Source organism: Setaria viridis, chromosome 4, assembly GCF_005286985.2.
Source record: "Setaria viridis chromosome 4, Setaria_viridis_v4.0, whole genome shotgun sequence".
Classification (NCBI taxonomy): Eukaryota; Viridiplantae; Streptophyta; class Magnoliopsida; order Poales; family Poaceae; genus Setaria; species Setaria viridis.
In genome coordinates this window covers 36656058-36682770 of record NC_048266.2, presented here as the reverse complement: position 1 = coordinate 36682770, position 26713 = coordinate 36656058, and the positions used below count along the sequence as shown (strand labels likewise).

The window sequence follows — 26713 nt, the reverse complement described above, 5'->3', positions numbered from 1 at the left end:
CATGGAACTGATCAGAGAGAGAGAGAGAGAGAGAGAGAGAGAGCTACTGTAGGCTTCAACGCTGGGGTGAGGGTGAGTCATGCAACTGTTGACTTCAACCCGGCCGGCTGACGACAAGAGCAGGATATCTTTTTCTTCCTTTTTCTAAAGTTTTATAGTTACGTCAGCAGCTATTGTAGTAAGTACGTAGTAAGATGACAAACGGTAAAAAAGTGGAGTGTATGAGAACGGATCTTCAAAAAGTGCGCTTGTAAATCTCCATCTCTCTTATTTTAATATTAACCGCTTTAACGGATTTTTCATTAAAAAGGTGCCGGATATTGCATAAGGATTCAACACGAAAATTCGTTTACCAGCTGCCCCTGATGTCCAGCTGCTAGATGAGTGATGATGATAAACACGGAGGCAAGAAGTGGATGGAACGCATTGATGATGTCGGGCTACCACCGTGTCATTTGGACTGGATTGCACTCTGGGAGAGGAGTTTCCGGTCCAATATAGAAGTTGAGCCAAGTTACTGGGCTGTGGATGTCCGAGCTAACTCGATGCGTTTTGCGCTAGGAAAAATGTTCAGTCTATGGCTATCCTGAACTCTGCAGCAGGCCACTGATTTTCCCTTTTGGAGAGGAGGAGGGAAGCAGCCCACACGAGGACAATGTAGCAGCCCACACGCGGCGGAAAAGGTGGGCTCAGGAATGGGCCTCCGCTTGGCCCATCAACACACTTCATCGTATCGAGAATAGCAGCCGTAACCTCCGGATCTGACGGTACTCGAGGCCCGATCCCCGTGGCGCGCGCCCTCGGGCTCGCCGTGCCGTCGCGCTCGGCATCGCCGGCGCCCGCAACGCTGTCCCCTAGTTCATACCCGCGGCTTTGGTCCCCGTCTGCGTCCTTTCCCTGCGCTCCCACTCGCCGGGTCGCGATCCGCGGCGGCAGTCGACATCTTCTCGCGCCGCCGTGCCCGCGGCCAGCGCCGCCCTCGGCCGGGACGACACCGGCCCAGCCCCGTCGAGCGCATTCCCTCCGCTGCAGGCCTGCAGCTCTGCCGCGTCGAGGTTTTCCAGCAGCCTGGGGCGAGCCAGCGCCTCGGCTTGGACTTGAAGTGGGAGGACCTCAACGATGCATGCTGACCCGCGTCCGTGGCCCCTCTTCTGCAGAAGTCGATGGCACCATCAATTGTGGTCACAGCATGTTCACCCATCCAATGTGTCTCAAATATTCGGGGAAGATAAAGAGGCGAATCAGTCTAATTGCCACCATTATCAGTCTCTAGAAGGGAAATTTGTGTAGGCATGATCACCAACACCAATTCGTTCGTTTGGAAGAGGAGCGTATTATTCTTCACCATGACCGTCCTTTTCAGTATACGTACCACTGATGATGCACAATCCGACCGCATCAGATCGTGTGGCGCCGCCGTTGGTGGAACAATTCAATTGTGCTCGCGCATGATTAAGCAAGCAACTTAATCAGAGGGCACGTGTAGCATCAGCCCAGACGGGATGTTCCGGCGGATGTAGGCCTGTGTAGCATGCTGATGGGCTCCAGTGATAATGCCGAGCTTGTCGCGCCAATGACTAGGAAGGATCTGGAGGACTCCGAAGTCCGAACAGTACTATTGGTGGGTAAAGGGAGCGGTCATGCCGTCGCTGGCATAGTAGCGTTGTACTCTCTCTCCTAAAATGGCCGGAACAACGAACACTCTGCCCGTGCGAGGCTGCGAACGCGAGGACTTTACCTGTACCTGTACGCGTACGAGGGTGTGCTAGCCTGAATAGCAGCAAGCCGCGAATGAATGAATGCACGCGCCGGCCGGCCTCGCCTCGGAGGCCAGCCGTTGCCGTTTCTTCCCCGGTCCCAGCCGTTCGAATGCTGCTCGGCGCGGCCGCACGGGAGCGGCTCCTGGCGCGCGGGCGAGGCCGCTCCGTGGTCACCGCGCACGGGCGCGGCAGCCGGCAGGGGGGGGGCATGGCTCCCCTCCCGTTCTGCTCCTCGTCCTTCTCCTTATGCTGGCGCCGTATGGGCGGGCCATGCAGGTCGCGGTCCCGGCCCGGTTGCCTACGCTCTTCTAGACGATGACCTGCTGGCCCGGACGCCGTGGTCTGCCTGGCTGGGCTGGCACCAGTGCGGCGCTCCTGGACGCCGAGGCCGTCCGACAGGCGCCAGCTGTGATCTGCGAGCATACGATCCCCCTTGTCTGTCGTAGTGACATCCCCTCCGGCCAAGCCATGGGAGCAGCATGGGCGGGCCTTAATGCTGCAGTGGCGGCACTACCGGATGGGAGGGAAGCAGTGCATGCATGACGCACTGATGAGTAGGGTAGGATGGATGAGCCCAGCCCAGCTGGATCCCGCGAGGCCATGTCGCGCTGCTCCTCGGCGCCGACGTGTCTCGTGAAGTCGTGATGATGCGCCACTGTGGAGTACTGCAGGTTTTAAATTTTGGGTATCGTTATTGGACGTGGCAGCACCACGCGGCTGCACTGTAGGGTGTGCCATGGGTAAACCAGCAAGCACGCACCCTTCAGTCCTTCACTTCCAAATTTAGACGAAAAGGACTTCAAATTTCAAACTCGCCGGAACCCATGGAACGACAAGCTAGGGATAAAACGGTCGTGTCCGTTCGTAGAGGGTCGTCCTCGTCCAAATCAGCAGCATACCTGTATGCCCGTACCTAACGGCAGCATGTCGGAGGGGAGAACCGATGGGCGCTCCAGCCAGCGCTCGATCAAAACGTACGTATGGGTCGATTCAGCCCCTTGAAAAACTCCAGCCTGTTGTACTGTAAGTACGTATCATTGCGGCGTGGACTACTCGTGTCGCTACACACAACTCCAACTGCTCGCCGCCTTAGGACTCCTTTGGAAGGCAGGAAATAAAAAAACATGAGAATAGGAAAAATATAGGAATATTGTAGGAATGTAGATGCAAAACATAGGATTGGAAAATGTAGAAATTTTGATGGAATGGATATTTGGATATATCACAGGAAAAACATAGGAATCCTAAAGGATTTTTAGCCATGATGAAGTTGTTGTTTTCCACTAATTGATCAGACATGGCTAAACATTTCTTCTAGTACACACCATTACACCAACAATTGGGCTCCACACAGAAGGACAGCAATTAACAAGTAGCTCAAGCATTGAGTTTCTTGTTCTTCGTGCATAGGAATTTTACCGAGAGGTCCGAGTGGATGTTAGAAATCCTTTGGAATCAGCATGCAAAGGAGTAAATTCCTATGCAACACTATTCACGTTTCGTGCAAACCAAATGATAGGATAGGAACAATTCCTCTATGAACAGTATTCCTACAAAATTCCTTCAAAAAACCTGTAATCCAAAGGACCCTTAATGGTGTAGATCAAACTTTGAAAGAAACCTAATGTACCAGCAGCAGCGCCTTTACCGTGGACAATAAGCACACCTGCAGCTTGCAAGTACAGACAGACTCCAATGCCCTGGAGTCCTGGATGGGAAGGCGGGACTGGAAATGGACAGGCCATGGCCAGCTGCCGCGTTCCTTCTCCCACGGGGCAAAGAGCGCGGGCAAGCGGCCAAATACCCCCACACGGCAAAAGCCGGCAGCCGGACGAACCTTCCCCGAATCCCAGGGCTGCACGCACGCCCATGGCACATGCCGGCATGCCGCCACGCCGGATCACGCCGCGGGCTGGCACTGGCAGCACGAGCGGGCTGAGCAGCGGCCAGCAGCCTGCCCACCACCAGCCGGCGCCTCACTGTAAAGCAGCTCAGCCTGTGCGCGAGCGAGGCAAAGGAGGAGAAAGCACCCGGCAGTCACCACTTGCCCGTCCGGCTACCCCTTTTCGCGGATGCCGCCGGATCGGATGGGTGGGCATCAGGGCTTGCGTGGCCAAGTAAAGGCGCCCCCGCGCCACGCGGCCCCCACCGGCGGCCGGACGCGGCCTCGCCCTGGATCCAGTGCGTGGCCAGCCGTGCCGTGTGCCCGCGCGCGTCTGCCCCAAATCTACCCGCCCCGCGCCGCATTTACTCCGCCATACGCGCCAGCCGAGCCCGAGCCGGCACTCGCCCGTTGCTTTGCTTACCACCTGCTGCCCGTGTCCGTCTCCGTCCCCCCGCGTCTGCCTTGCTGGCTGCCACGGTTCCCGTGTATAAATACCACCCCCTCTACCCATCGACCATCACCATTCCCATCCACACCAATCCAGCCAATCAGACTTCTTCGTCACCTCCTCCTCCTCTCGAGGTCCTGTCATCCTTCCCCACTCTCACTAGCTAGCCAGAGCTGCACAACCCGCGAAGAAGATGAGGTCGTCGTTGGCAATCGCCATTGCGGCGGTGGCCTGCCTGGCGTTGGCGGCGGAGGCGGCCGGCAACTTCTACCAGGACACGGAGATGACGTGGGGCGGCGGGCGCGGCAAGGTCGTTGACGGCGGGCGCGGGCTGGACCTCACCCTCGACCGGACCTCCGGCTCCGGGTTCCAGTCGAGGAGCGAGTACCTCTTCGGCAAGATCGACATGCAGATCAAGCTGGTGCCGGGGAACTCCGCGGGCACCGTCACCACCTTCTACCTGTCGTCGCAGGGGAGCACCCACGACGAGATCGACTTCGAGTTCCTGGGCAACGTGACGGGGGAGCCTTACACGCTGCACACCAACGTGTTCACGCAGGGGCAGGGGCAGCGGGAGCAGCAGTTCCGCCTCTGGTTCGACCCCACCACCGCGTTCCACACCTACTCCATCGTCTGGAACCCGCAGCACGTCATGTGAGTCATCCATCGCCGCCTTCGAGTTCTTGAAATCCACAGACATGGCCGCTGTTGCGCGCACGTGACCTGACCGGCCTTTGTTCTCTAGCGAGCTAGAGTGCGAGACGTATGTCGCTGACAGCTAGTTCTTTCCTCTTGCTTTTGCAGCTTCGCGGTGGACGGGACGCCGATCCGGGACTTCAAGAACCACGAGGCCCGCGGCGTGGCGTTCCCCAAGTCGCAGCCGATGCGGCTGTACGCGAGCCTGTGGAACGCCGACGACTGGGCCACGCAGGGCGGGCGCGTGAAGGCGGACTGGTCCCACGCGCCCTTCGTCGCCTCCTTCAGGGGCTTCAGCGCCGACGCCTGCGTCTGGGCCAACGGCAGGCAGCAGTGCCCCGTCGGCACCATGGAGACCGCCGCCGTCGCGGGACGCCGAGGCGGGCGCAGCTGGTGGAACCAGCAACTCAGCGACATGAGCTACCGCCGCATGCGGTGGGTGCAGAGGAAGTTCATGATCTACAACTACTGCACCGACGCCAAGCGATTCCCGCAGGGCGTCCCCGCGGAGTGCCACCTCCGGTGAGCGGCGGATCCACCGGCCGGCCGTGCACGTACGATTCCTCGTCGTTCCAAAACCATCAGTGACGAAACCAGACATCGATCGATCATCGATGGATCGAAGAAGAATAAGGAACGTTTTGCAGCAGGGGGTGGTGGAGATGTAATGATGTAAATGTAGCGCGCGTATCGCATTCTTTGATTTGTTTCTGTAACACCAGATGTACACCTATGATCAGTGATCAAGTTTCTTCCAGCATAAATAATCTATCAGCGTCTGGATCATGCGTGTGTGTTCTATGGATGTCCAAACGGGCGGCCCGCCCAGGCAGGGCCCGACTAAGGAGCTTTCGTTCACGAACTCAACACCTTTCAGATTGTTTCCATAGTCTACTTGGCTGTTTCCATAGTGTAGTCTACTTGGCTGAAGGTCTAGATAAATATAAATCGTGGGTAAGTTCTAGATTATAGCCCCTGAAATCTTCGGGTTGGCACGCATCCATGACGGAATGGGCCTTGTCACAATCGGAATCACAAGAGGACAAGATTTGATCTATCAGTGAAAAGCATCGTAGGGAGTTCTTGTACGGTCTAACTTCTTTATTCAAATCAAACCTGGTTAACTGCAAGCGTGGGTTGCACACACATACCAACTTCGTGCCGGGCCAGGCCCGGCACGACACCCCCATCGTGTCGGGGCGTGCCAGCCTACGGGCTGCACGAACAGCCCAAGCCCAAGCCCACGGGCCTATTTCGTGCGGGACCAACCTGTGAAGCACAGGCACAATCTGCGTGCCGTGCCGGCCCACAGCCTGTTGAAGCATCAACTACTTCATCAGCTCCAAATTTCACAAATAAACACAAGTTCAACGGACAACATGCAGCAGACAACATGTTTTCACAAATAAGTTCTAGCGATCAACACTTCAATAGACAATAGGCACCAAATAAACACAAGTTCATCACTTCATAACTGATAAGAAAGTGTTGACAGAAATTATAGAGCTGTTTTAACACTTGATCTGTGTGATCAAGTGTTGGCTGCCTCATTAAAAACCTTCTTAGGTAAAAACCTTCTTAGGCAAGGGTAGGTCTAGCAAACAAAGAGTTAAAGATCAGGAACTTGAACTCTTGAACAACAAAACATGAATCAGTAGATGAAAAGAATAAAACATCTAGTTGTGCAAGTAGCTAAGTACTTATTGCTTATCAGTAGCTTGCCCTTCTCCTTCATCCAGGAACTTGTCGAATGCTTCCTCCAGCTCTTGCATCCCCTACTCAACCTCATGATACGCCCTTGCATCTCCCAACTCCCAGTTTTTGACGCAGATCAACATCTCCACCGAATGAGGCAGCAACTATCGTCGCCGCTCCTCGATCACCTTACGAGTTATACTAAAGCAAGACTCCGAAGAAACAGTGGAAACTAGAACATATATGACATCTGTAGCTAGTATGGACAGAATGGGATATGTAAGTTTGTGCTCATGCCACCAACTTAGAATGTTGAAATCATCATCATAACAGGTGACAGTGTCATTGTCCAAGTAAGAAGACAACTCATAAATAGATGCAATAGCAGGAGAAGATGTAGATGCAAGAGCAGTTGAAGAACTAGAACCACTGGGACTAGTATCAGGAGCCCTAAATATCTTACCCCATGCTATTTTTTTTCTTACCAATAGATCCTACTGCTTGAGAGGACCTCTGCAACCTAACTACACCAAACTTATTTTCATACTTATTATACAGTTTATATAATTCACTTCTTACGTCACTGAAGTAACTAGAATAATCAAAACCAATAGTCTGAGAAAGAAGCTGGAGAACATTATGAAAACCTCTAATCTTAGCTCTAGGATCCAATATAAATGCAAAAGAATACAAAAGAGGGATATTCTGCCAATACTTGAGGAACTTCAGTTTCATAGGAGTAACAATGCTCATGAGTAATGGATCAGTCTCTTTGGCATGTAAATAACCAGCAATGTCAATAATATGATGCAGCATCAAAGGACTTGTTGGATAGTAAACACCAGATAAAGCAACAGTTGATTCATAAAACATTTCAAGAAACTCCATAATCTTCTCAACAACAGTCCAATGACCATCACTGTCAGCGCCAAGGGAACGGGGGTCCCCCAAGAAGGCACTTACAAGTGAGGCCCGCCTGTAGAAAGAGGACCCCTCTGTGTGGAGCCCAATTAAGGAGATAGGCCCTAAAATCCGAAGCTCAAGAAGGACCCGGAAAATACCGCCTCCACATTGTGGGACCTACTAAGAGCCCACGCGATGGGAGGAGGATGCGGCCGAGGAGGCCTCCCGGGAAGCTGCCGGGGAAGGCTCGCTTCCAAGCTAAGCAAGCGATGACGTATCCTGGCGAGAGAAAGGTGCGACAATCGAGGGTAGGCCGTTAGTAGGCGCCCCGTCCCTATAAAAACACCATCAGTACGGTTGATGGGACGCGCCTAGATGCCTTGGGGACAGACAGCCTCACCCATCCCGTTCAACAGGCGAAGGGCACCGCCCTCATGTCAAGAGCGCCCGCCTAGCTCCCAGCTGCCCTCTGCTAGAGGGGTAGGCCCACACTAATGACCCAGGACGCTGCAAAAGGACTCCCGGGAACTCTGCTAGGAGGTGGGAGACCCAGGAAGTGGTAAAAGCTTCCCGGGAAGGATCTCGGGAGCTAGGTTCATCGCCCCCGTCTCGGGACGGTGGGTTCGGGCTGAGAGAAGTAAGAATTACCAAATTAAGATGGTAAAATGTGAAGATTTTCGTACAAAGGACTTGGACGGGGTGCTGCAGCGCCGTGTGTACCAAGGTAAGGAAGCGTCAGAGCAAGTGGATGGCGCGTCAGAAGAACTGTAGCAAGGAGGACGGCCATTGGGCTGCCGCGTTCACACACACAATGTAAAGAGATGGATTGGGATGCAAGGCTCGCCCCAACCAATCCCCCCATGGGCCTTGCTTATAAAAGGCCGGCTCTTGTATAAACAAGACAGATAACTCTAGCAACACAACACACAGGATGTAAGGTGTTACGCTTCCGAGCAGCCTGAACCTGTCTAAAAACTCTCTTAGCAAAATCATATACTAACTCCACTAAACGCCTCTTGAATCCCTACGCACGAACTAGCCCCAGGCCAGATCTCTAAAAGGGGGTCCCATCGGATCCCCGCTCTCGGTGTTTGACCACCGTCAATCACTAAGTAGTGGCTCACCATTAACCAAACCATAATTAGCACCAATAAAGACAGAGAAGGTGTATCTGTATGATAGAAGGTGCTTGAGCATGAGATAAGTAGAATTCCATCTCACATCCATATCCAAACCAAACTTACGAGGGCGTACCCCCGTAACAATGAAAAAGTTATGAAATGTAGCAATGCGTTGGTTAGAAGAGTTCTAATAAGAAATTGCAGTCCTAAAAGCCTCAAGATAAGACTTGATTCTCTTCAAACTAGACTTGACAATGAGGTTAATAATGTGACAAGAACAGCACTGGCGCAAGAGACCACACAATGCTTTTTGTTTATCGCGATTGTCAAGTGGTTCTAGGTCTGGACCAAGGTAACTAACAAATTCAGGAATGAGTTTGGCCATGGCAGAAGCATTTGAAGAAGCATTATCAAGTGTCACAAAAAAAATTTTATCCTTCAAACCAAACTCAGTAACAACTGCTTCAACACGTTCAGCAATGTTAACACTAAAATGTGAGACATGAATGAGCCTAAGTCCAATGACTCTCTTCTCTAACTCCCAATCGACAGAAATAAAATGAGCAACAATATTAAGATAGTCTTCCTTAGCATTGCCAGACCAAATGTCAGATGTAAGGCAAATAGAAGAAACAGATTTCTAACATTCAATTAGAGAAGCACAATGATGCAAGAAATACTTTTCTAAATCTCCAGTTATGGTTTGCCTAGAGACACTAGCAAAATGAGGATTGTGAGCACGCTGAATGTACTCCCCAAATGCATCTTCGTGACCAAAACCGAGAGGCAAATTAAGTCTAGCAATTAAATGGCACAACTCCCTATGACCAACATCAGGTTTATACTCCCAAGTATGGACAGAACCATCAACATTAAACTGAAGATGAGACTGAACTAGAGCAGCATGATTAGCTTTAGCAACACATACCTTCTGGTGCTGGAGCAAATGCCCGGTACCAGCAAAAGAACGCCCAAAAAGAACATGAGAACAATGACGACACTTAGCATCAACTCTCACCTTCTTATCGGTGGGCAAAGTCCATAGATCTCCTCGAAGTCGTTCCAAGCAGCAGACCTGACACGCTTCAACCGACAGTTAGTGCCAGTAGAGGCGGATGGCGTCGAGGATAGCATCGACGACGGTGTCTAAGTTGCAGACGCGCCGACGCCAGCAGTTGCACCTCCTGCAGCACCGGCATCATCACCGCCATCCACATTGATCGAAGCAACAGGGCTACCGAACAATGCCTCACCGCCGACAGCCAGGTCGTCCTCGTCGTCGCCGGGCAGCCCACAGGCCCTGAGGTCGTCGTTGAAGGTGTACGCTTCCATGTCGTCCATCACGACGACCTCGTGCTGCGGCCCTCCTCCGCCCTCGACAGCTCCGTTCCTCAACGGCGTGTGGCCCCGTGGGCCTCCACGCACCAGCCAGAGACCTGCAGCCAATTAGAAGCATGTGAGGGAAGCCAAGAACTCAAGAATCAAGATCAAGAACACGAACTGGGATGTCAAGTCGAGAACTTGAGAATCGAAATCTAGATCTAGGGTTAGATGGTTACCTGCGTAGCCGGAGCCCGGAGCCGGAGAGAGACAAAAGGGCAACGGCGAGACGGCAAAGACGACGACCAACTGCAGCGAGATGCAGAGGACTGGAGGAGGAGGCGATGAGAAGACAATAAAGGAGGAACTAAGGAGGCGAGGTCACGAGGAGGAGACAGGAGAGGATTAGAGCAGAGGAGGAGTCATGGTCACACGACGTGGAGAGTCGAAGATCCCACCGGAGCTGGAGATGAGGGGGAAGGCGCAGGAGGGCAGGAGGCGAGGCCGCGAGGGGCCAAGAGAGAAGAGCCGGGCCGAACAGGCGGCGGGTGGGCGTGGGAATGGAAGGCGGCTAGGGTTGGGGGAGCGGCCGGAGGGATTATATATGCCCCCTCCCCCGGGCTCCCGACCGTTGGGAGCAGGCGGGCCGGTGTCGAGCTAGCCTGTTGACTCCGTGCCAGGTCGGGCCGCTCGGTGTGCTGGGGGTGACGGCCCACACCCAGCACAAGATAGCGGGCCAGGCCAGCACGACATGGAGGCCACCGTGTCGGGCTGGGTTTGGGCCAGGCAAAAAAACGTGCTCCGGGTTGGGCTGCCGGGCCATAGCCCATCTGGACATCTATATGTGTTCTGTGTGCGGGCCGCTGTTCTGAGCAGGCAAGGCTGGCTGACAGTGGCAACCATGGACATGGCGTGATGGTCAGGGACAGGGACACCCTGTAAGGCTGGACTCATGCGCGGGAGGGCCCGGGAGGAAAGCTTATCCGGATTTGATTTCTTTAACCGAGGAAGCAGACATCCATGCGCTGCAGCCTGCATGCAATTATCGAGATCGAGATCGCGACAGGGGAGGACCGACATTCACGATTCCTGTGACCATTATTCTAAGCTGGCAATAACAAAGTTCCAACGTGCTAGTGCTAAAACAAGCGAAACTGGCGTCATCCGTCCTCGGTTTCCGCTGACGCGTTTTCTTCAGAGACCCGGTGGACGTTACCTGCCGCCTTCTCTCCCGCACAGAAAACCAGAGGAGTGGAGTCAGACTCGGACCCATCTCCATGAGTCCATGACTGCTTCCTGTTCCAACTTCCAAGTGCGCTCCAAACCGCCAACACAAATCTAAGGCTAGGATCTGCCATTACAAAAGCTTTGACGAGCCTCTGGTATTGAGCTTGTGACCTCGTAGATGAGTCAAATTTAGACATGTCAAGTTGGGTGCAGCATAATCAAAATTTCTGGCCAGCTTTGGTCAGAACTGAAATGACTTGAGTACGTGCGACCCTAAATTTAGGAGTACAGTGCGTGAAAACAGTTTTAACACGTTGGTTTAGAAGGCTTGGACCTGACGAAATAATGTTCAGCCCAGCCTATTGGAGGAGCCCAACAATCATGATCTGGCCCAAACGCTGAACGCAATGTATCATCACGCCGTGGCCCGGACTCCACCACTCCGCACTATCACCGGCCCAAAATGCCACCTACTTTTCTGTTTTTTGAGGCAAGCAAGGATGCCCAAAATGCCACCACCTACTTGATCGCGGTTATTACCTGGCCCAAATTAAAATACTAATCGCCATCTCAACTTACAAGGGCGGATTTCTTCTTCTTTTTAAGCCTCCAATCCTCCATCATCTGGTGGTGCACGAAAGTTCTACCTGTTGGAGGATGCTCATTTCAAATTCGGAATTCGTAATGATTAAATTTTTACCTTTCCGTTTCGAGAGGGACTGAAAGGGGGACTGCCGAGTTACTTGCTTTCTTGACCTCACCAAATGTACAGGGGTGAATGATGATTGAAGTTTGTGGAGACGAGACATGAGAGCGCAGCTCGGAAAGAAAAGTCGCGGATGCAATACAAAGTTATAGCACAGGCAGGCGCGCTCGATGACGACGGTGTGGGCTGTGCAGAGACCAAAACGGAAGGACCGCCTGGCACAGCCCATGTGAGAGCGCGGTACGCAGAGTAAAAGGGTGTTCACGCGCCCGCGCTCACCATGACTCCGTCTCCATCACCGATTCACCGGGCAGACGCATCGCCATGCTAGCATTCAAAGCCTGGAACCGAGGACTCAGGACTGGCCGGCTCCGCCTCCGCCCGCGTCGTGCCATACACTCATGGAGCAGCAGCTCTCGCCTCAGGTTGCAGGCACGCCGTGGTCAAGCCAATCTACGCTGCCACGTCGGGTCGCCCCCACCTGGTGCGCCCCATCCGCTGCTCCAGCAACCGCCTGTGCCCCCCGTCCTGATCGCTGGACGGTTTCCATGGCAGGTTGGCAGTATCGCGGTTCGCTGCGGTCCACGCCGTTGGGCCACAGGAAAGCCTCGCCGCAGAAGAGCGCGTGCATGCCGGCTTCGTCCTGGCATTTGGCGAAAGCGCCCCGCTACGTGCCCCCAAATCGGGCGCCTGCCTCTTTTACGTCTTTTATCTTCGCGTGCCGCGGCGACACACACCAGGCCACCTTTCTTCTCCACAGGACACGCACTGCTCTGTACTCTGCCTCATCTCCTTCCTTCCACCACCTGTTCCGTCCTCAGTTCGCCGGCACAGGCAGCCTACACATCCATCCATCCATCCGTCCGTCACATTGCCCCAAACCGATCTCCCTGCAACTTTGGAGCCGCGCGCCGGCGTCTGGGGGGCGGTGTTTTCAGGTCAGGTCAGGCATGCGCGCCTCCGGTCTGTGCTGGCCGGCCCTCCTCCTCCTCCTCGCGCTGACCGCGGCGGCGGCGGCGAGGGACCATGACTTCCGGCGGGACTTCGACGTGACATGGGGGGAGGGCAATGCGCGGTTCCGCGACGGCGGGAGGCAGGTGGAGCTGTCGCTGGACCGGCGGTCGGGCGCGCGGCTGCAGTCCAAGGAGCGCTACCTCTTCGGCCGGTTTGACATCGAGATCAAGCTCGTCCCCGGCGAGTCCGCCGGGACCATCACCTCCTTCTACGTGAGTACCCCGCCCGCTCCATCCCCGATTCTTCGTCGATCCAAACTCTGGCTTGGTCACCAGTTGCATCCTTAAGCTTCGCTAAGATTGGGCATTTTCGTTCCAATTTACTTGAGATTGTTCAGCTTCCACATCTTGTGGGGGAGGGGGGTTGTAGTGCTCGATGCATGTGTCCAACTGACTGACACTTGGCGTCCTGAGAGTCATTTTTGCGTTGCGTTGAAAAAGATCGCAACTTGGTCAGGCAAGCAGGTGAAAAATAGTAGCCGCTCTGTTCTCCGCCTCCATCGAGCAAAATCGGCGTTGGGGCTTGGCAGATCGGGCGGGTAATTGGGGTTCGCCGCGGTGAATTCTGTAAGGCATGATGAGTAAATGCTGGTAGCAATTGCGAATTCAATGGACATTGGTGATGAACAGTGCGAAGTAGCTAGACAGATCCGCTACAGTTATCGCGTGTACTACGTACGGTGAAAACGAGACCATTTCGTAGTAGTAGAAATCACTACAGTAATTGCCTGCCCCCCTAAAAAAAAAACTTTACAAGAGTCGTGGATCCCACGATTGAGATTGAGAATTCTGCTCCTAGTCAGCACTCACCAGATACTTGCTGTCACATACTATACATTTTTAGAGTACACGTACACACGCGTCGTATCTGAGTGAGATTTGCGTTGCAGATCTGCACGGGCGGCGCGCGCCACGACGAGGTGGACTTCGAGTTCCTGGGCAACGCGAGCGGGGAGCCGTACCTCCTGCACACCAACATCTTCAGCGACGGCAAGGGCGAGCGGGAGCAGCAGTTCGTGCTCTGGTTCGACCCCACGGCGGGCTTCCACACCTACTCCATCCTCTGGAACCCGCACAACATCATCCTCTACATCGACGGCACCCCGATCCGGGTGTTCCGGAACAACGCCGCCCGCGGGGTGCCCTTCCCGTCGCGGCAGCCCGTGCATGTCTTCGCCAGCATCTGGGACGCCGAGGACTGGGCCACCCAGGGGGGGCGGCTCAAGACGGACTGGGCCAGCGCGCCCTTCGTCGCCACGTACCGGCGCTACAACGTCACCAACGCATGCGTCTGGGACGAGGAAGGCGGGCGCGCGCGGTGCCCGACGGCGGCGGTGGAGGGCGGCGGGCGGCGGCGGCGGAGGCAGGCGGCGTGGATGGCGCAGAGGATGGACTGGTGGAGCTGGATGACGCTCAGCTGGGTGCGCATGAACTACATGGTCTACGACTACTGCGACGACCGCAGGCGGTTCCCGCACGGATCGCCGCCCGAGTGCGTCATCCCCATCGGAAGGTCGTGAGCTCCAGTAATCAGGCAGTTGTGTGTAGGCAGGGAGAACGAAATCTTCTGCTTCTGCTGGCTAGAGTAAGCGTTCTCTGTCTCGCCACGTACGTGCCGGCAGTGTAATAATCGTGTTTCTTCTTTTGTCTCTAGAAGATGCTGTTGTGTTGTGAGGAACAAGGTGCAAGCTGGACATGGTGTTCATTTAGAATTTTAGATTCGTCGCGATAACTTTTGAAACGGAGGAAATTCGGTGCACAAACTGTAAATAACTCCTGTTTTTTTTTTTGTTCGAGGAACAAACTGTGTTGGGCCATGACAAAATGGGCCGAAGCCTGTTAGCAGATTTGGACTGGACTGTTTGTCGTGTCGAGGAAAAAAAAAAGAAAGGTTCGGCCGGGCAACATTCCCGTAAGCTGAGGGTAAAATAAAATCGAAGCTAGGTGAAGCTATTATTTTGGTTTCACCGACTTTAGCTTCACCGGTGAAGCTGTTTTAGGATAAGTCTTCCAAAACATTTGTCACAGGCACTTGCGGGATTTGCATTTTCTACTGGTTAAGGACTTCCAACCATGAAAGTGTACAACTTTTATTTTTGTTGCAATATTCCTAAAACAAGTGTTTTCCATAGTATTTGCTACTTGTTAATCATCTTTTAATACACAGTACTGACTATACTATTCGAGCCAGCATAAAAAGGACAATAAAGGAAACGAATATACGTGGCCACGCAGCTATTCATACATTTTTTTTTAGATAAAGACGCAGCTACATGTAACATGTGCACAGTAACTACGTTGGCATGTCCTCCTCACGTTCCCCTCAACTAGCTGTGATGAAGTGAAGCCTCTGGGATGGATGGACATTTCACCAGCAAAAATCCATTCAGCATTATCCTCATCTAGCCCACCCACCCATCCATCCATCCATCACCTCCTCAATGCAAAATTGAGCTCCTCACGGTACTCCTCCGGTCTCGCTTTCGGTCGGCGTCCGGCCAGAGGCGGCTGAGCCGGCGAAACCATACACTGCTTTATTTTAAGAGTGCATAGCACGCTTTTCGTTTTTCATTAAGAAGAAAAGAATTATAACTGTGCAATTTCAGGAGAGATCCCAAAGCGTAGAGTTACAAGAACCACCACCTGTGACCAACAAAAGAAACACAACAATACTAAAAGAAACCACAACACCGCCACCACACTAAACGCGACCTAAGATGATTGAAACCTGCAGGAGATAAGGACACCATGAACACACGCACATCACCGATAGCCGAACAACCCGAAGCCAACGGAGGTAGAGCGAGAATGTCATGCAAGACGATACCTCTAAGGGGGAAGCGATGCCAACGCCGCCATCGTCCGTTTGCCCACGGAGGAGCAGACCAAGTCCTCACCTGGCAAAACCAAATGGATTTGGTGGCCACAACAACGTCCCCAGCGAGGTGAGCTACGTTATGGAACGCAACCGTTGTCGGTACCGGCGAATGCCGGGCAAAGCTTTCGCTAAGGTCCCCAAAACCAACTCCACGCAGCCGATCGCCAAGGCCTGGACGAGAGGCAAATGGATGGGATGGCAGCGAGCAGTCCACAGCGACGACGATGAGGAACATTTGCAAGTTAGCGGCCACCATCTCGACGACAACCATTGGCAGAAGAGCGAGGGACCCACTGCGGTAGGGTGGGAGGCTCCGACGGCAAGTGGGTCATCCACGAGCCATCCATGAAGAGCAACCGGAGCACGACTAGGGTGAGGTAGGGTGAAGGGAGGGGGAAAGGAAGAGAAGGGTAGGGGGAAGAGGTTAGGATCGCGCGTGGCAGGTAGGAGCCCAAGTCGGCGAAGAGCGACCAGTGACCATGGTGCGGGATGAGGGGACGTCTTCCACCGATGAGCACACCGTGCAGGTTGACCATGCCCATGAGCCCCGCCGCACCAGATCTAGGAGCAAAGCATGACCCCACCAAGGGCGCCGCCTCCACACCCCCATGCGGCCGCCCGACACCCCCACGACCTCCACCAGCGGCGACCCCTGCGACCATCTGACAATGCGCCCAAGAAAAGGCCGAGCCTTGCAGAGGTGGCCACAACAGTGTACGGGTTCCCCGAACCAGCAACACACTGCGCACACATCCCACGGCCCACTGCCGACCCTAGGCATAGCGGTGGAGGAGGAGCAGGCGGTTCCGTGCCCACGAGCCACCCGACGGCAGCAGCAACGACAGAGGGGGAGAGGGAGGTGGAGGCGAGGCCCCGCTGGAATCCGATCGCCGAGTGTCGCCCATCGAAGTCTCAGCTCCAGCAGTGGCTGAGGCAGGGAGCAGGATGGCGGACCTAGCCGCGGCCGCCCGAGCCGCCACACCCCCTGTGTCCTCCTCGTGCCGCGGTGGCGGCGTGGGGTGCCGCGCCGCCGCACCGGCGGTAGCGGCGCTGGGTTAGCTCGCGCGATCGGGATCCGGAGGAGGCGTCCAGGCGGCGGTGAGCGGCGGGGCTGATGGTGCGGCGGAGCACGAAGAGCCCAAGGCGCGGCGGAGGGGGGAGCGATGCTCTGAGCCCGACAACAGCGGCGGCGGCCACATGATCTAGGGTTAGGGTTGGGATTCAGGAGAGATAGAGGTGGCCCCGCCGCCACTCACCGGATTTCCGGCTTGCGGCTCCGGTGGCGGCGGAGGCTGCCCTAGTGGCAGGGAGGTGCGGCGGCCGCCCGAGTCGCTCGGCTCGAGCGACGCGGGGGTGGGGGGAAGAAAGAAGAGCTAAACCCTACACTGCATGGCCGCAAGCACCTGCCTGTTGCTGACCACAACCCCCGCTTCAATTCAGAAGCTCTCAGGATGGTCACGAGATGAGCTGGGAGGAGGAGATCAGTCAGGCCAGCTGCTTCCAGCTCGAACCGAGACGATCGGACGGCAACGTCGGACGTCCTTGTCACGAGTCACGGTAGGCGTAGATGGCTTGGCATGGAGGGCCTTGAAGGCGAGAGGATATACACATGCACAGAGGAATGAGATGGACACGGACATGGACGTCGTTGGACGTGCCTCTGAAATCCTTGTGATCGATCGATCGATCAACCTCTTCTCGAAATGAAGGAACGCAGAGAGGGTCTTTGCGATGAAGAACACACGATGCATGGTTCATGGTTGGTGCTGGGTCCGATCATTGGCGTTGTACGAATCTCCTAGTAGAGTCCTACACGACTAAGGACTGCATGCCTGCATGCGTGCGGATATGCTTTAAAATTAAACATGATCAGTGACCCGAGCACGACCGGCCGGCGGGCGGTAGGTCCGCCCTCCGCCGTGCGCGACCAGAATTCCACTCGTCAACCGATCTCCTTGGCGGCGACGGCGGCGGCTGGACAGGACGCGCCGGCCGGGACCGCACCGGTGATCCGCCCCGGCCGGTGCTTGGAATGTTTATGCGAATAGCGATCGGTGCTGCAATCTATACCCACTTGTTGGTGCTGATCGAGTGGGGAGACCTTTGGTAGCTACGGACGGCCTGGAAGAACAGATTGGGTCTGCCTGTCTGTCCGTCTGTCTGTCCCTCCCAACCTGAAAGGTTGAAAGAGAAAGCAAGGGGAATGATCGGATTCGGGCATGCGGGCGCCAGTGTGATAACGGCGATGGCGACATCCGGTGAATGGAAGACCGAGACGACAAAAGGGTGACGGTCCGAGAGCGATGCTTTTCTTTTTGGGTTTTTGGTTGTGTTCGGTGGAGGTTCTCCTCCTCCAACGCTTTCAGATGGCACAGAGCTGAGACCGCCGTTCTTCAGAGAATCAGAGCCGCACGCCCGACCTCGGTGCGAGCTCATCAAACGATTCCTGTGTCTCTTCCTTGCACTTGCACGCTTGATCTCAGAGATGGCCCCTAGCTCCAAAGTGTTATGCCACTAGTACGCAAGTTCTGCCGAAAGCCCCGCCGGGGTACCTACCTATATGTTCCGTTCGTTTTTAGCAAACGTATCTAGAATTTAAAAAGGTCTTTAGAGATAGATTTTGATCACATACATTTTTGCAGCATATCCAAATTGTAGGTCGTTTTGATTTTTCTAGGTGCATAAATATTATTATGCATCTAGATATAATGTATGTCTAGATACATAATAATATATATGAACCTAGAAAAGTCAAAACGACCTACAATTTGGAACGGAGGGAGTATGTATCATCAACTGTTACAAAATTAACGTCCTATTAAAAGATCTTGAAGATACAAAAGTACTCATATAACTTTTATACAGTGAGCATGGATATAATAATTTGACAAACTAATTGTTAGTAAAAATTTATAAAACTTGACACTTTTCTATTAAAAGTGAACATAGGGAGTGTACTTCCCTGGCTGAAACATAGGACAGCAGAGATTTCACAAGTACCTAACCTAATCCTCAGGAATTAATTGCAGCTACTCCTAACTTGATTGGCCGCCACGATGCTCTTTTAGTGGTTGTTTGGATCAAGGAGATTTGGAGTAAGTTTTTCTTAAGCAGGTTTTAGCTGGAGTTTTATGAAAACAAATCTTAGTTTGTTATTCGGTTAAGCTGAGTTTACGGAATATGCTGTTTGGAATAGGAGTTTGTTGGGCCCTTCCAATCGCACTACGTGAATCAGTTTTGATAAAAACGACGTTAATCCGATTTTCGCAAAACGTAAAAATCCTGGTTTATAGGAGACTGGTTTTGGACGTGCGGGTTTTATTGGGAGTACCCAGCAACATTTTTGAGTTAGTTACGTCAAAGTCAATTTTATATAATCTGGTTTTCTTAAAACTCGTGATCCAAACAACTCCTAGATTACATTTCAAAAAGCTAGCACACGTGTCCCTCCAAGGGCCGTTGGGCCAGCACAGCAGCAAGAAATGTCATCCTGCACGCGCGCACGCATGAACAGCAATCATATCGCCTTTGTGGTGAGGATTAGACGGAGCATAAACTCATCATGCTTCCAATCAGTTAGTTGGTGGCATGGCGGAGAGATGGATCGAAAGAGCACCCTACACGGCGCATCATCCACGAGACTAGAAGAAGTTGAGAAAAGACGCGCTGGTGGGTGTCGAGAGAGAGCTTTACCAATCGATGGATGAATCGACCACCGGCCCATTCAGATGGCCGGGGCAATTGGCCGCTCCACTTGATCGGTTCGAAAGCGATATGATCGATGTGAATGAAGTGAAGGCGTCGATGGATGCATGGCCCAATACTATTTCCTGATGCAGGATCATACCTGCCTCTCCCTTTTCTGTTGCAAGAGAGATGGATAAGTTTAACTACTAGGGCTATCTCAAGGCAGTGGCAGGTGAAATGGCCAAATGGGATGGGCAGGTGATAAGGCTACATGCATGGAGTGCTGTAGCAACTCTCCTCTAGGCCGGCTACCTGGCTCTTCGTCGTTGCGTTTCCTGAAACCTGCACGAGCAACGACTTGTGTGCTCCAATGAGTGAATGAATTGCGATGCCGGGACTTCACCTTGTTTGGCTTCCCACACGTTGCCGTGGATGATCTGCTGCTATAGGGGGCTTCGATTGCTATGCGTGCATTGGTGGCGCAAGGAGATGAGTCAGGTCATCACCGGCCCATTATATTTCCCATGGAACATTAGGCGACTATACAGGTGGCACAATTAGCGCAAAGTACCAACTCACGGCCGCAATCCCTTTTGTCTTTAGACCAACTCATGACCAAATTGACAGCCGGCAGATGCCCGCACTGGAAATCGGTGAAGCACTAGGAAGCTACTAGCTGATATATTTTTTAATAAAGAAAAAGTTTTTTAACATCTCTTAACAATCTATTTTGTCCATTAAATATATACCAATTCGATTTACTCCTCAAACTATCAAAATTGGTCCAATTCACCTCCTTGTCAAATTTGTCATTTTTCCCTCCTTGAAAGAGATGTATTTCAGGTCTAAATTTTGCCATGATAACCTATTTTACAAAAAAAATTACTTGGACAATGTTCCATAGATATTTTTTCATGCATTTTAATATCTTGAGGGTTAAATTAATTTCTCCCCACTCACGGAATATTGCTATTTTTAGGTTAATGCTCAAACCTTTTTAACTTTAACAATGAATAGGAAAAACATAAAGATTGACAACGTAAACTGATGTTAGTAAATTCATTGTGAAACCAACTATCATAAAATGTATAGCTTATTCTATTTTGAATGGATTATTTTTATAGTCATTAAAGATAACAATGTTTGACTTATGACAAACTTTAAAACTAGCTATATTCCAAGGAGGGGGTATCGAATGCTCCATCCTGCGAAAAATATCATGAAAATTTTCAAAGCAACAATTTAGTGCATAAAAAATTTCAAAACTTAGCTCTCCTTTGTTTTCACAAAGGATACATACTCGGCAGTAGGATATTTCTTGGTGTGGTAAAGGTAGACTCGATGGTCAGACTCACAACTTTTTTTAACATCTACAGCTGGCCGCGCTAGCCGTTCTTTCTTATCCAAGTCCTCAACACGAGTTGTTTGTGATGTACAGTGGGATGATTTCGAAAGACAGTAACAGGTCTACTCAGTCCGCAGCCGGCTGACCGTCTCTGACCGGAAATACTTCCATCACACTGCGCTCCTGGCGTATTCAGAGGGTTGAAAGGCTTTGGAGTCACTCGCAGAGACGATAAAAATGGGCACGTCCATCGACATACAGTGGCGCGCTAAGAAACAAGGAGCTGTAAATTCAGATTGGGATATACTGTACTGTGATTCTTCAATTTTTTGTTTCTGGTGTGTGCTAATTTAGCTAGCGGTTAAGCAGTCCCAATTAAAATTCCGGTGCTAAAGCTAAGATCATGAACAAGACGTGTACCAACGAGATACGTGCATGGAGCCCATCATGCATGTACCCAAGAATCTCACAATCTTGGTCCTAATCCGATACTGCTAGACGCTTTCTTCTCCTAACAGCATCCATTTCTCTTCTTTTTTTCTTCTTTTGAATTGGATCAGCATCAGTTTGTACCGGCAAAGCTGGCTGCAGGCTTCTGCCAACAGTTTCAGATTTGCAAGTTCTTGAAAGTTGGCCGTGCGTGCGTGCGAGCGTCGCTCACGGCTCTCGAGCTGGGCAGCAAAACAGCTGACGTCCTGACGAGAACATCTGCCGAACAATCCTGCAGGCCGGCGAGCCCCAGCCATAATCCATCCTTGATTCCCTGTGCCGTTGTGCGTGCAGCATCAATGTAATCTTGGTACGCCATCATCGATCGAGCCCCTGCGTCCAAACAAAACTGATGGCCGGAAGCAAGAAGGCAGAGCCGTGTGGCTCGATCGATCGATCGATCGGCGCCGTGTCAACGTCGGCGAGCCGCAAACCATTCGATGGATGATGGATCCAGCTCACGTACCAACATGCCCCTGCGATGCTCTCTCCCTCTGGTCCAACCATCGGACCGAAAGGATGCATCCGGTGGGCTATAAATACTGCGACCTGATCGCCTCTTGGTCACGCCATCCATCACAAAGCCAAGGAACTGAAGCATTGGTGTCCTTTCCTAGGACGCCAGCCAGAGGCGGCTGAGAGTCTCAAAGCCACAGATCGATAGATGCCGGCAGCGATGGCTTCTGGTCCCAAGCTGATGAGAACGGTGGCTCTTGGTGTTCTATGCTCGGCGGTGCTGCTGCTCGCGGGCGGCGCGAGCGCCGGCGGCAATTTCTACCAGGACGTGGACATCACCTGGGGCGACGGCCGCGGCAAGATCCTCGACGGCGGCCAGCTCCTGACGCTGTCCATGGACAGGTCCTCCGGCTCCGGGTTCCAGTCCAAGAACCAGTACCTCTACGGCCGCTTCGACATGCAACTCAAGCTCGTCCCCGGCGACTCCGCCGGCACCGTCACCACCTTCTACGTACGCCGCCGCCGCCGCCGTCTCGATTCCCCCTCGCTTAATGAACATCTCAATTAATCTGCTAACCCATGGTGTTCTTGCAGCTGTCGTCGCAGGGGTCGCAGCACGACGAGATCGACTTCGAGTTCCTGGGGAACGCGAGCGGGGAACCCTACACGGTGCACACCAACGTGTACAGCCAGGGGAAGGGTGGCCGGGAGCAGCAGTTCCGTATGTGGTTCGATCCCACCAAGGACTTCCACACCTACTCCGTGGTGTGGAACCCGAGCCACATCGTCTTCTACGTCGACGGCACGCCCATCCGCGACTTCCGCAACCTTGCGGCGTCCGCCGCGGGGGTGCCGTTCCCGACGAGCCAGCCGATGCGGGTGTACGCAAGCGTGTGGGACGCGGAGGAGTGGGCGACGCAGGGCGGGCGCGTCAGGACGGACTGGTCCAAGGCGCCGTTCGTGGCGTCGTACAGGGGGTTCGCCGCGGCCGGGTGCGCGGGGAGCGACGCCGCGGCGTGCGCGAGGGCCGGCGGCGCCTGGATGTTCCAGGAGCTCGACGCCGCCGGGCAGGAGGAGCTCCGGCGGGCGCGGGCCAGCTACATGATCTACGACTACTGCACCGACAAGTACAGGTTCCGGCAGGGCCCGCCGCCGGAGTGCGCCGCCGCCAAGTAGAACAATTCGTGTGGGTTTGGATGGATAGAGTACACAAATCTGTCATCGATTGGATGGATATACGTGACTGATACGGTATGAGTTTGGCGCGTCTACGTAGACGCCGGCACGCCGCCGTGCCATGTATATGTACGTGCAGTATAGTCGTCTGATGTGAAGAAAGCTTGAGCATGTCACGCCAATGACTTCTTTGGTAGACGATGACTGCGTCAACACTGCGTCATTAGGTTTGTCAAAAGGGGCTTTTAAGATGACGAGAACTTGTGGGTCATTCCGGTTTGACGAGGCCTGCACGATTTTAGGTAGATACGGAGGAGCCGGATTGTCAAGACCGCGAGCTTGAAACCCTGAACACGTACAGCGGACAGCTCGACGGAATTTGACACGGAAGCCAAAGCCTACGTCTTGCACTCGTGCTGTGTGTGAAAGGGGAGGTGCACCGCCACAGCTGCCATGGAATTCCTTCTGTCGCGGTCGGGCGGCACCTGACCCCGCCGCCGCCACCTCCCTCCCCCATCCTCCCTCTCGTTGCCGCTGCCGGAGCGAGCTGCCGGAAGCCCGCGCAGCCACGAGGAAGGTGGTGGCGGATCCTCTGTCCTTCAGAGCTCCTACCAGAGGCGGCACTATCCAGCGGCAGGGATGTCCCGACGAGCTGCGGCAAACTGCACTCGGATTCGGCTCTCCCATAGTCGGATCCGCGTGGCCCGTCACCGGATCTGGCGAGCCCCTGTCCAGATCAGGCGTGCTCGAGGTGGAATAGGGGGGGCAGCTTCGGGGCCGAGCATGGCGCTCCCTTGCCGGCTGTCGGACGCGAGATGGTGATGATCGTGCGGCTGCGGTAGAAGTTGGGCGAGCTGGTGGTATGGCATCAGCGGCGGCACAGAGCGAGGAGGCAGCGCGAGGGCGGCGGCCCATGGGCGGGGGGCTGGCAGCGGTTGCACGCGTGCGAGGTGGCAGCCCGGTAGTGACTGCACGCGTGTGAGGTAGTGCGAAGGCGCGGTGAGTCGAGGCGCACTGACGGCGCGAGGGGCCGCGCAGCGATGGCGGCCTGACGCGGGATGTGAAGGCGGCCCGGCGTGGGGTGCGAAGGTGGCCTGGCGGTGCGAGCGGCGACCCCGGACATGAGGCGCGGAGGTGACCCAGCGAGGCGTGAGGTGGCAGCGTTGCGGTAGCCTGGCGAGGGGCGCGGTGGCAGCACGGCGGCGGCCCGATGTGTGGCTAGGAGGAGTGGAAGCAGTGTGCGGCGCGGGGCGGCTCTCCTGCGACAGATCTTGTGTGGCGGCACCTCGCGGGAGGCCGATCCGAAGCCCTGCAAGCCGGATCCAGCACTCCCGGGGCCTAATCTGCAAGGAGTCTCGGCAGCTGGTGTAGGGCGGCCGTGCGCGGTGTGCAACGACGGGAGGTCATGCGTGTGAGGAGTGGCTACGACGGCGAGGAGGCTGGGCACAATGGCTTGGTGAGAGGAGGCACGGTGGCGGCGCCACCTCAAGAGGGCTTCCATGGCTGTGGTTCTGGGAATGCCGGGTTGTGTGCGTGCAGCGGCTAGGGATGGGATGCTCCGGGCGAAAGCTTTTGGCGGCAATCTTGCTGGTGGCGATGGCGGCGACGCCCTAGGGCGTTGTTCTCCCCGTTGGTGACATCATGTTGGAGCTCTATCCCTGCTGCATGGGGTTCTCTGGGTGAAAACCCTGTTGAGATTCTGGATGAGTGACAACGGCACCATTGGCATCGTGCCCTCCTTGGTGGCGTCGTTTTAGAGACCCAACTCAGCCTGTGGCATTTTTGGTGACGCCGTTGGTCATGGGAGGCTGCACCTGGTGGCGACGGTCCCGCCGCGATGGACTTGCGGTGTAGCAAGGCGACATCGTGCGGGATGGCAAGCTTGATAGGGGTTGCCCAGCTCACGTGGACGTGATCGTGATTGTGGTGGCAGCCAAAAGTTGCCACATGTTTGTCGAATTGGTTGCTTGCAGCGGACCGTGGCGGCTAGCGTTGCTTGGCAGCTGTCAGTGCGGCGTGGGACCGTGTCAGAGGACGGCGCTTGCGGCAACGTCATCGTGGGACGACTACGCCTGCAGCAGACTGTGGCGGGTTGCTCGGCTCTGCTGGGCTACTCCGGTGCGGTACATTGTTGGTAGACAGCGCAAGTGACTTCTTTGGCATGCTGGCATGACGGCGGAGCTATGTGCGCGGGTTGAGCAACAAGACAAAGTCGACCTGTGGCGGTGGCTTGGCTTCTCGATGGAGACCTTTGGTAGTGGGGCAACATTGCTCAACTTCCAACGGCGACAAAAGAAACGGATCCGTGACATGGAGTTCTGTGGTAGGCGTGGCGGTGCCCCCGCGTGCGATGTCTCTTCGAGGCGACGAGAGCGAGGTGGAGTCCAACGGCGGATGTGGCGAGGCCCCCGTGCGTTGTGCTTTCATGGTGGCGACTGCGAGGCAGCCTGCGAGACATCCTTAATCAGGTGGTATCACTCTGTCGGGTGGAGTGTGGTGTTGCAGCGGCACTGTGATGAAGGGTCTGCATGGCGGTGGCTTTCTCGGTGTGGTGCGGTCTGTTTCTCTCAGTTCCATGTCAACGCGGAGTCACGCCTAAGGGTTCGGCGACTACATGTGTGTGAGACTGTCGGAGGTGTCGCGATAAAGGAGGCTTCGGCCACTGCTAGTTGAGTGGAGTGGTGTGACCGCGTTGATGTCCCAATCCAACCACTCGGGTTTGGCGGTTGTGGAGTTGAGTGTTTACCCGTGTTGACGTCTCAGTCCAACCGGGCGAGTCTAGTTTTTTTTCTTTTCTTTTTTTTCCTGCCTATGGCCTCCTAGGGCTGTAATCTTGTATTTTTTTCTGCTATATTAATAGAAACTCATAATATCTTGTGCGGTTTGTTAAAAAAATTTCTTCCGTCGGCTCTCCGCGTTTGCTGCTCTGGAACCGCGTAGGACTCGGTGCTTCAATGGGCTGGGCTCACTTTTCGATTTCGTGTGGACTGGGCTGCATCCGTTTTAAAAAGCATCTGGACCTGCGCCCGTCGCAAGTGTGGGACACAACAACAACATCCTGCCACTTTGGCTTGATCTTTTTTCACGAGCTCGAGGATGGCCGGTGTGGGGCAAATTTGACACGGGAAGCCAAAGCCTACGTCATGCACTCGTGCTGCGTGTGAAAGGGGAGGTGCACCGCCGCAGCCTGCTGCCATGGAATTCCTTCCATCGCGGCTCGGGCGGCACTTGATCCCGGCCGCCGCCGCCACCTCCCTCCCCCATCCTCCCTCTCCTCGCCTCCGTCGGAGCGAACTGCCGGATGCCCGCACAGCCGTGAGGAAGGTGGCAGCGGGGCCTTTGTCCTTCAAAGCTCATACCAGAGGTGGCTCTATCCAGCGGCAGGGATGTCCCGGTGAGCTGCGCTTGGATTCGACTCTCCCATAGCCGGATCCGTGTGGCTCATCACCAGATCTGGCGAGCCCCTGTCCAGATCGGGCGTGCTCGAGGTGGAATCGAGGGGGGCAGCTTCGGGGGCGAGCATTGCGCTCCCTTTTCGGCTGTCGGACGCGAGATGGTTATAAGCGTGCGGCTGTGGCAGAAGTTGGGCGAGCTGGTGGTATGGCGGCGGCGGCGTCACGGAGCGAGGAGGCAGCGCGAGGGCGGCTGCCCACGGGCGTGAGGTCGGCGGCAGTCGCACACCTGTGAGGTAGCAGCCCGGCAGCGGCCGCACACGTGCGAGGTGGCACGAAGGGGCAGTGAGTCGAGACACCCTAGCGGCGCGAGTGGCTGCGCGGCGGTAGCGGCCCGGCGTGGGGCACGAAGGCGGCCTGGTGGCACAAGTGGCGACCTGGACATAGGGCGCGGAGGTGACCCAGCGAAGCGCGAGGTGGCACCGTTGCGCCGGCCTGACGAGGGTCCGATGCATG

The 26713-nt window shown here is 54.7% G+C and overlaps 3 protein-coding genes across 3 annotated transcripts; all 3 read left to right on the top strand.

Moving 5' to 3' along the window:
- The first annotated feature begins 4139 nt into the window (after positions 1 to 4139).
- LOC117851235 (xyloglucan endotransglucosylase/hydrolase protein 22) lies at positions 4140 to 5575 on the top strand. Its single transcript, XM_034733013.2, has 2 exons — positions 4140 to 4747; positions 4898 to 5575. The coding sequence occupies exons 1-2, from the start codon at positions 4287 to 4289 to the stop codon at positions 5313 to 5315; spliced, it is 879 nt and encodes a 292-aa protein (XP_034588904.1). The 5' UTR covers positions 4140 to 4286; the 3' UTR covers positions 5316 to 5575.
- A 6594-nt stretch (positions 5576 to 12169) lies between these two features.
- On the top strand, positions 12170 to 14537 carry LOC117853768 (xyloglucan endotransglucosylase protein 7). Its single transcript, XM_034736056.2, has 2 exons — positions 12170 to 12987; positions 13665 to 14537. Exons 1-2 carry the CDS (start codon positions 12310 to 12312, stop codon positions 14292 to 14294), a joined length of 1308 nt encoding a protein of 435 aa, XP_034591947.2. The 5' UTR covers positions 12170 to 12309; the 3' UTR covers positions 14295 to 14537.
- Positions 14538 to 21725: 7188 nt separating this feature from the next.
- Positions 21726 to 23003, top strand: LOC117853769 (xyloglucan endotransglucosylase protein 7). Its single transcript, XM_034736057.2, has 2 exons — positions 21726 to 22140; positions 22224 to 23003. The coding sequence occupies exons 1-2, from the start codon at positions 21838 to 21840 to the stop codon at positions 22803 to 22805; spliced, it is 885 nt and encodes a 294-aa protein (XP_034591948.1). The 5' UTR covers positions 21726 to 21837; the 3' UTR covers positions 22806 to 23003.
- The last annotated feature ends 3710 nt before the right edge of the window (positions 23004 to 26713 follow it).

Bases quoted from the DNA above. Each gene is read 5' to 3' on its own strand.
- LOC117851235 (XM_034733013.2), top strand. From the start codon at position 4,287: ATGAGGTCGTCGTTGGCAATCGCCATTGCGGCGGTGGCCTGCCTGGCG. The intron at 4,748-4,897 runs GTGAGTCATCCA...TTGCTTTTGCAG, and splicing joins TGGAACCCGCAGCACGTCAT to CTTCGCGGTGGACGGGACGC.
- LOC117853768 (XM_034736056.2), top strand. From the start codon at position 12,310: ATGGCAGGTTGGCAGTATCGCGGTTCGCTGCGGTCCACGCCGTTGGGC. The intron at 12,988-13,664 runs GTGAGTACCCCG...TTTGCGTTGCAG, and splicing joins GGACCATCACCTCCTTCTAC to ATCTGCACGGGCGGCGCGCG.
- LOC117853769 (XM_034736057.2), top strand. From the start codon at position 21,838: ATGCCGGCAGCGATGGCTTCTGGTCCCAAGCTGATGAGAACGGTGGCT. The intron at 22,141-22,223 runs GTACGCCGCCGC...GTGTTCTTGCAG, and splicing joins GCACCGTCACCACCTTCTAC to CTGTCGTCGCAGGGGTCGCA.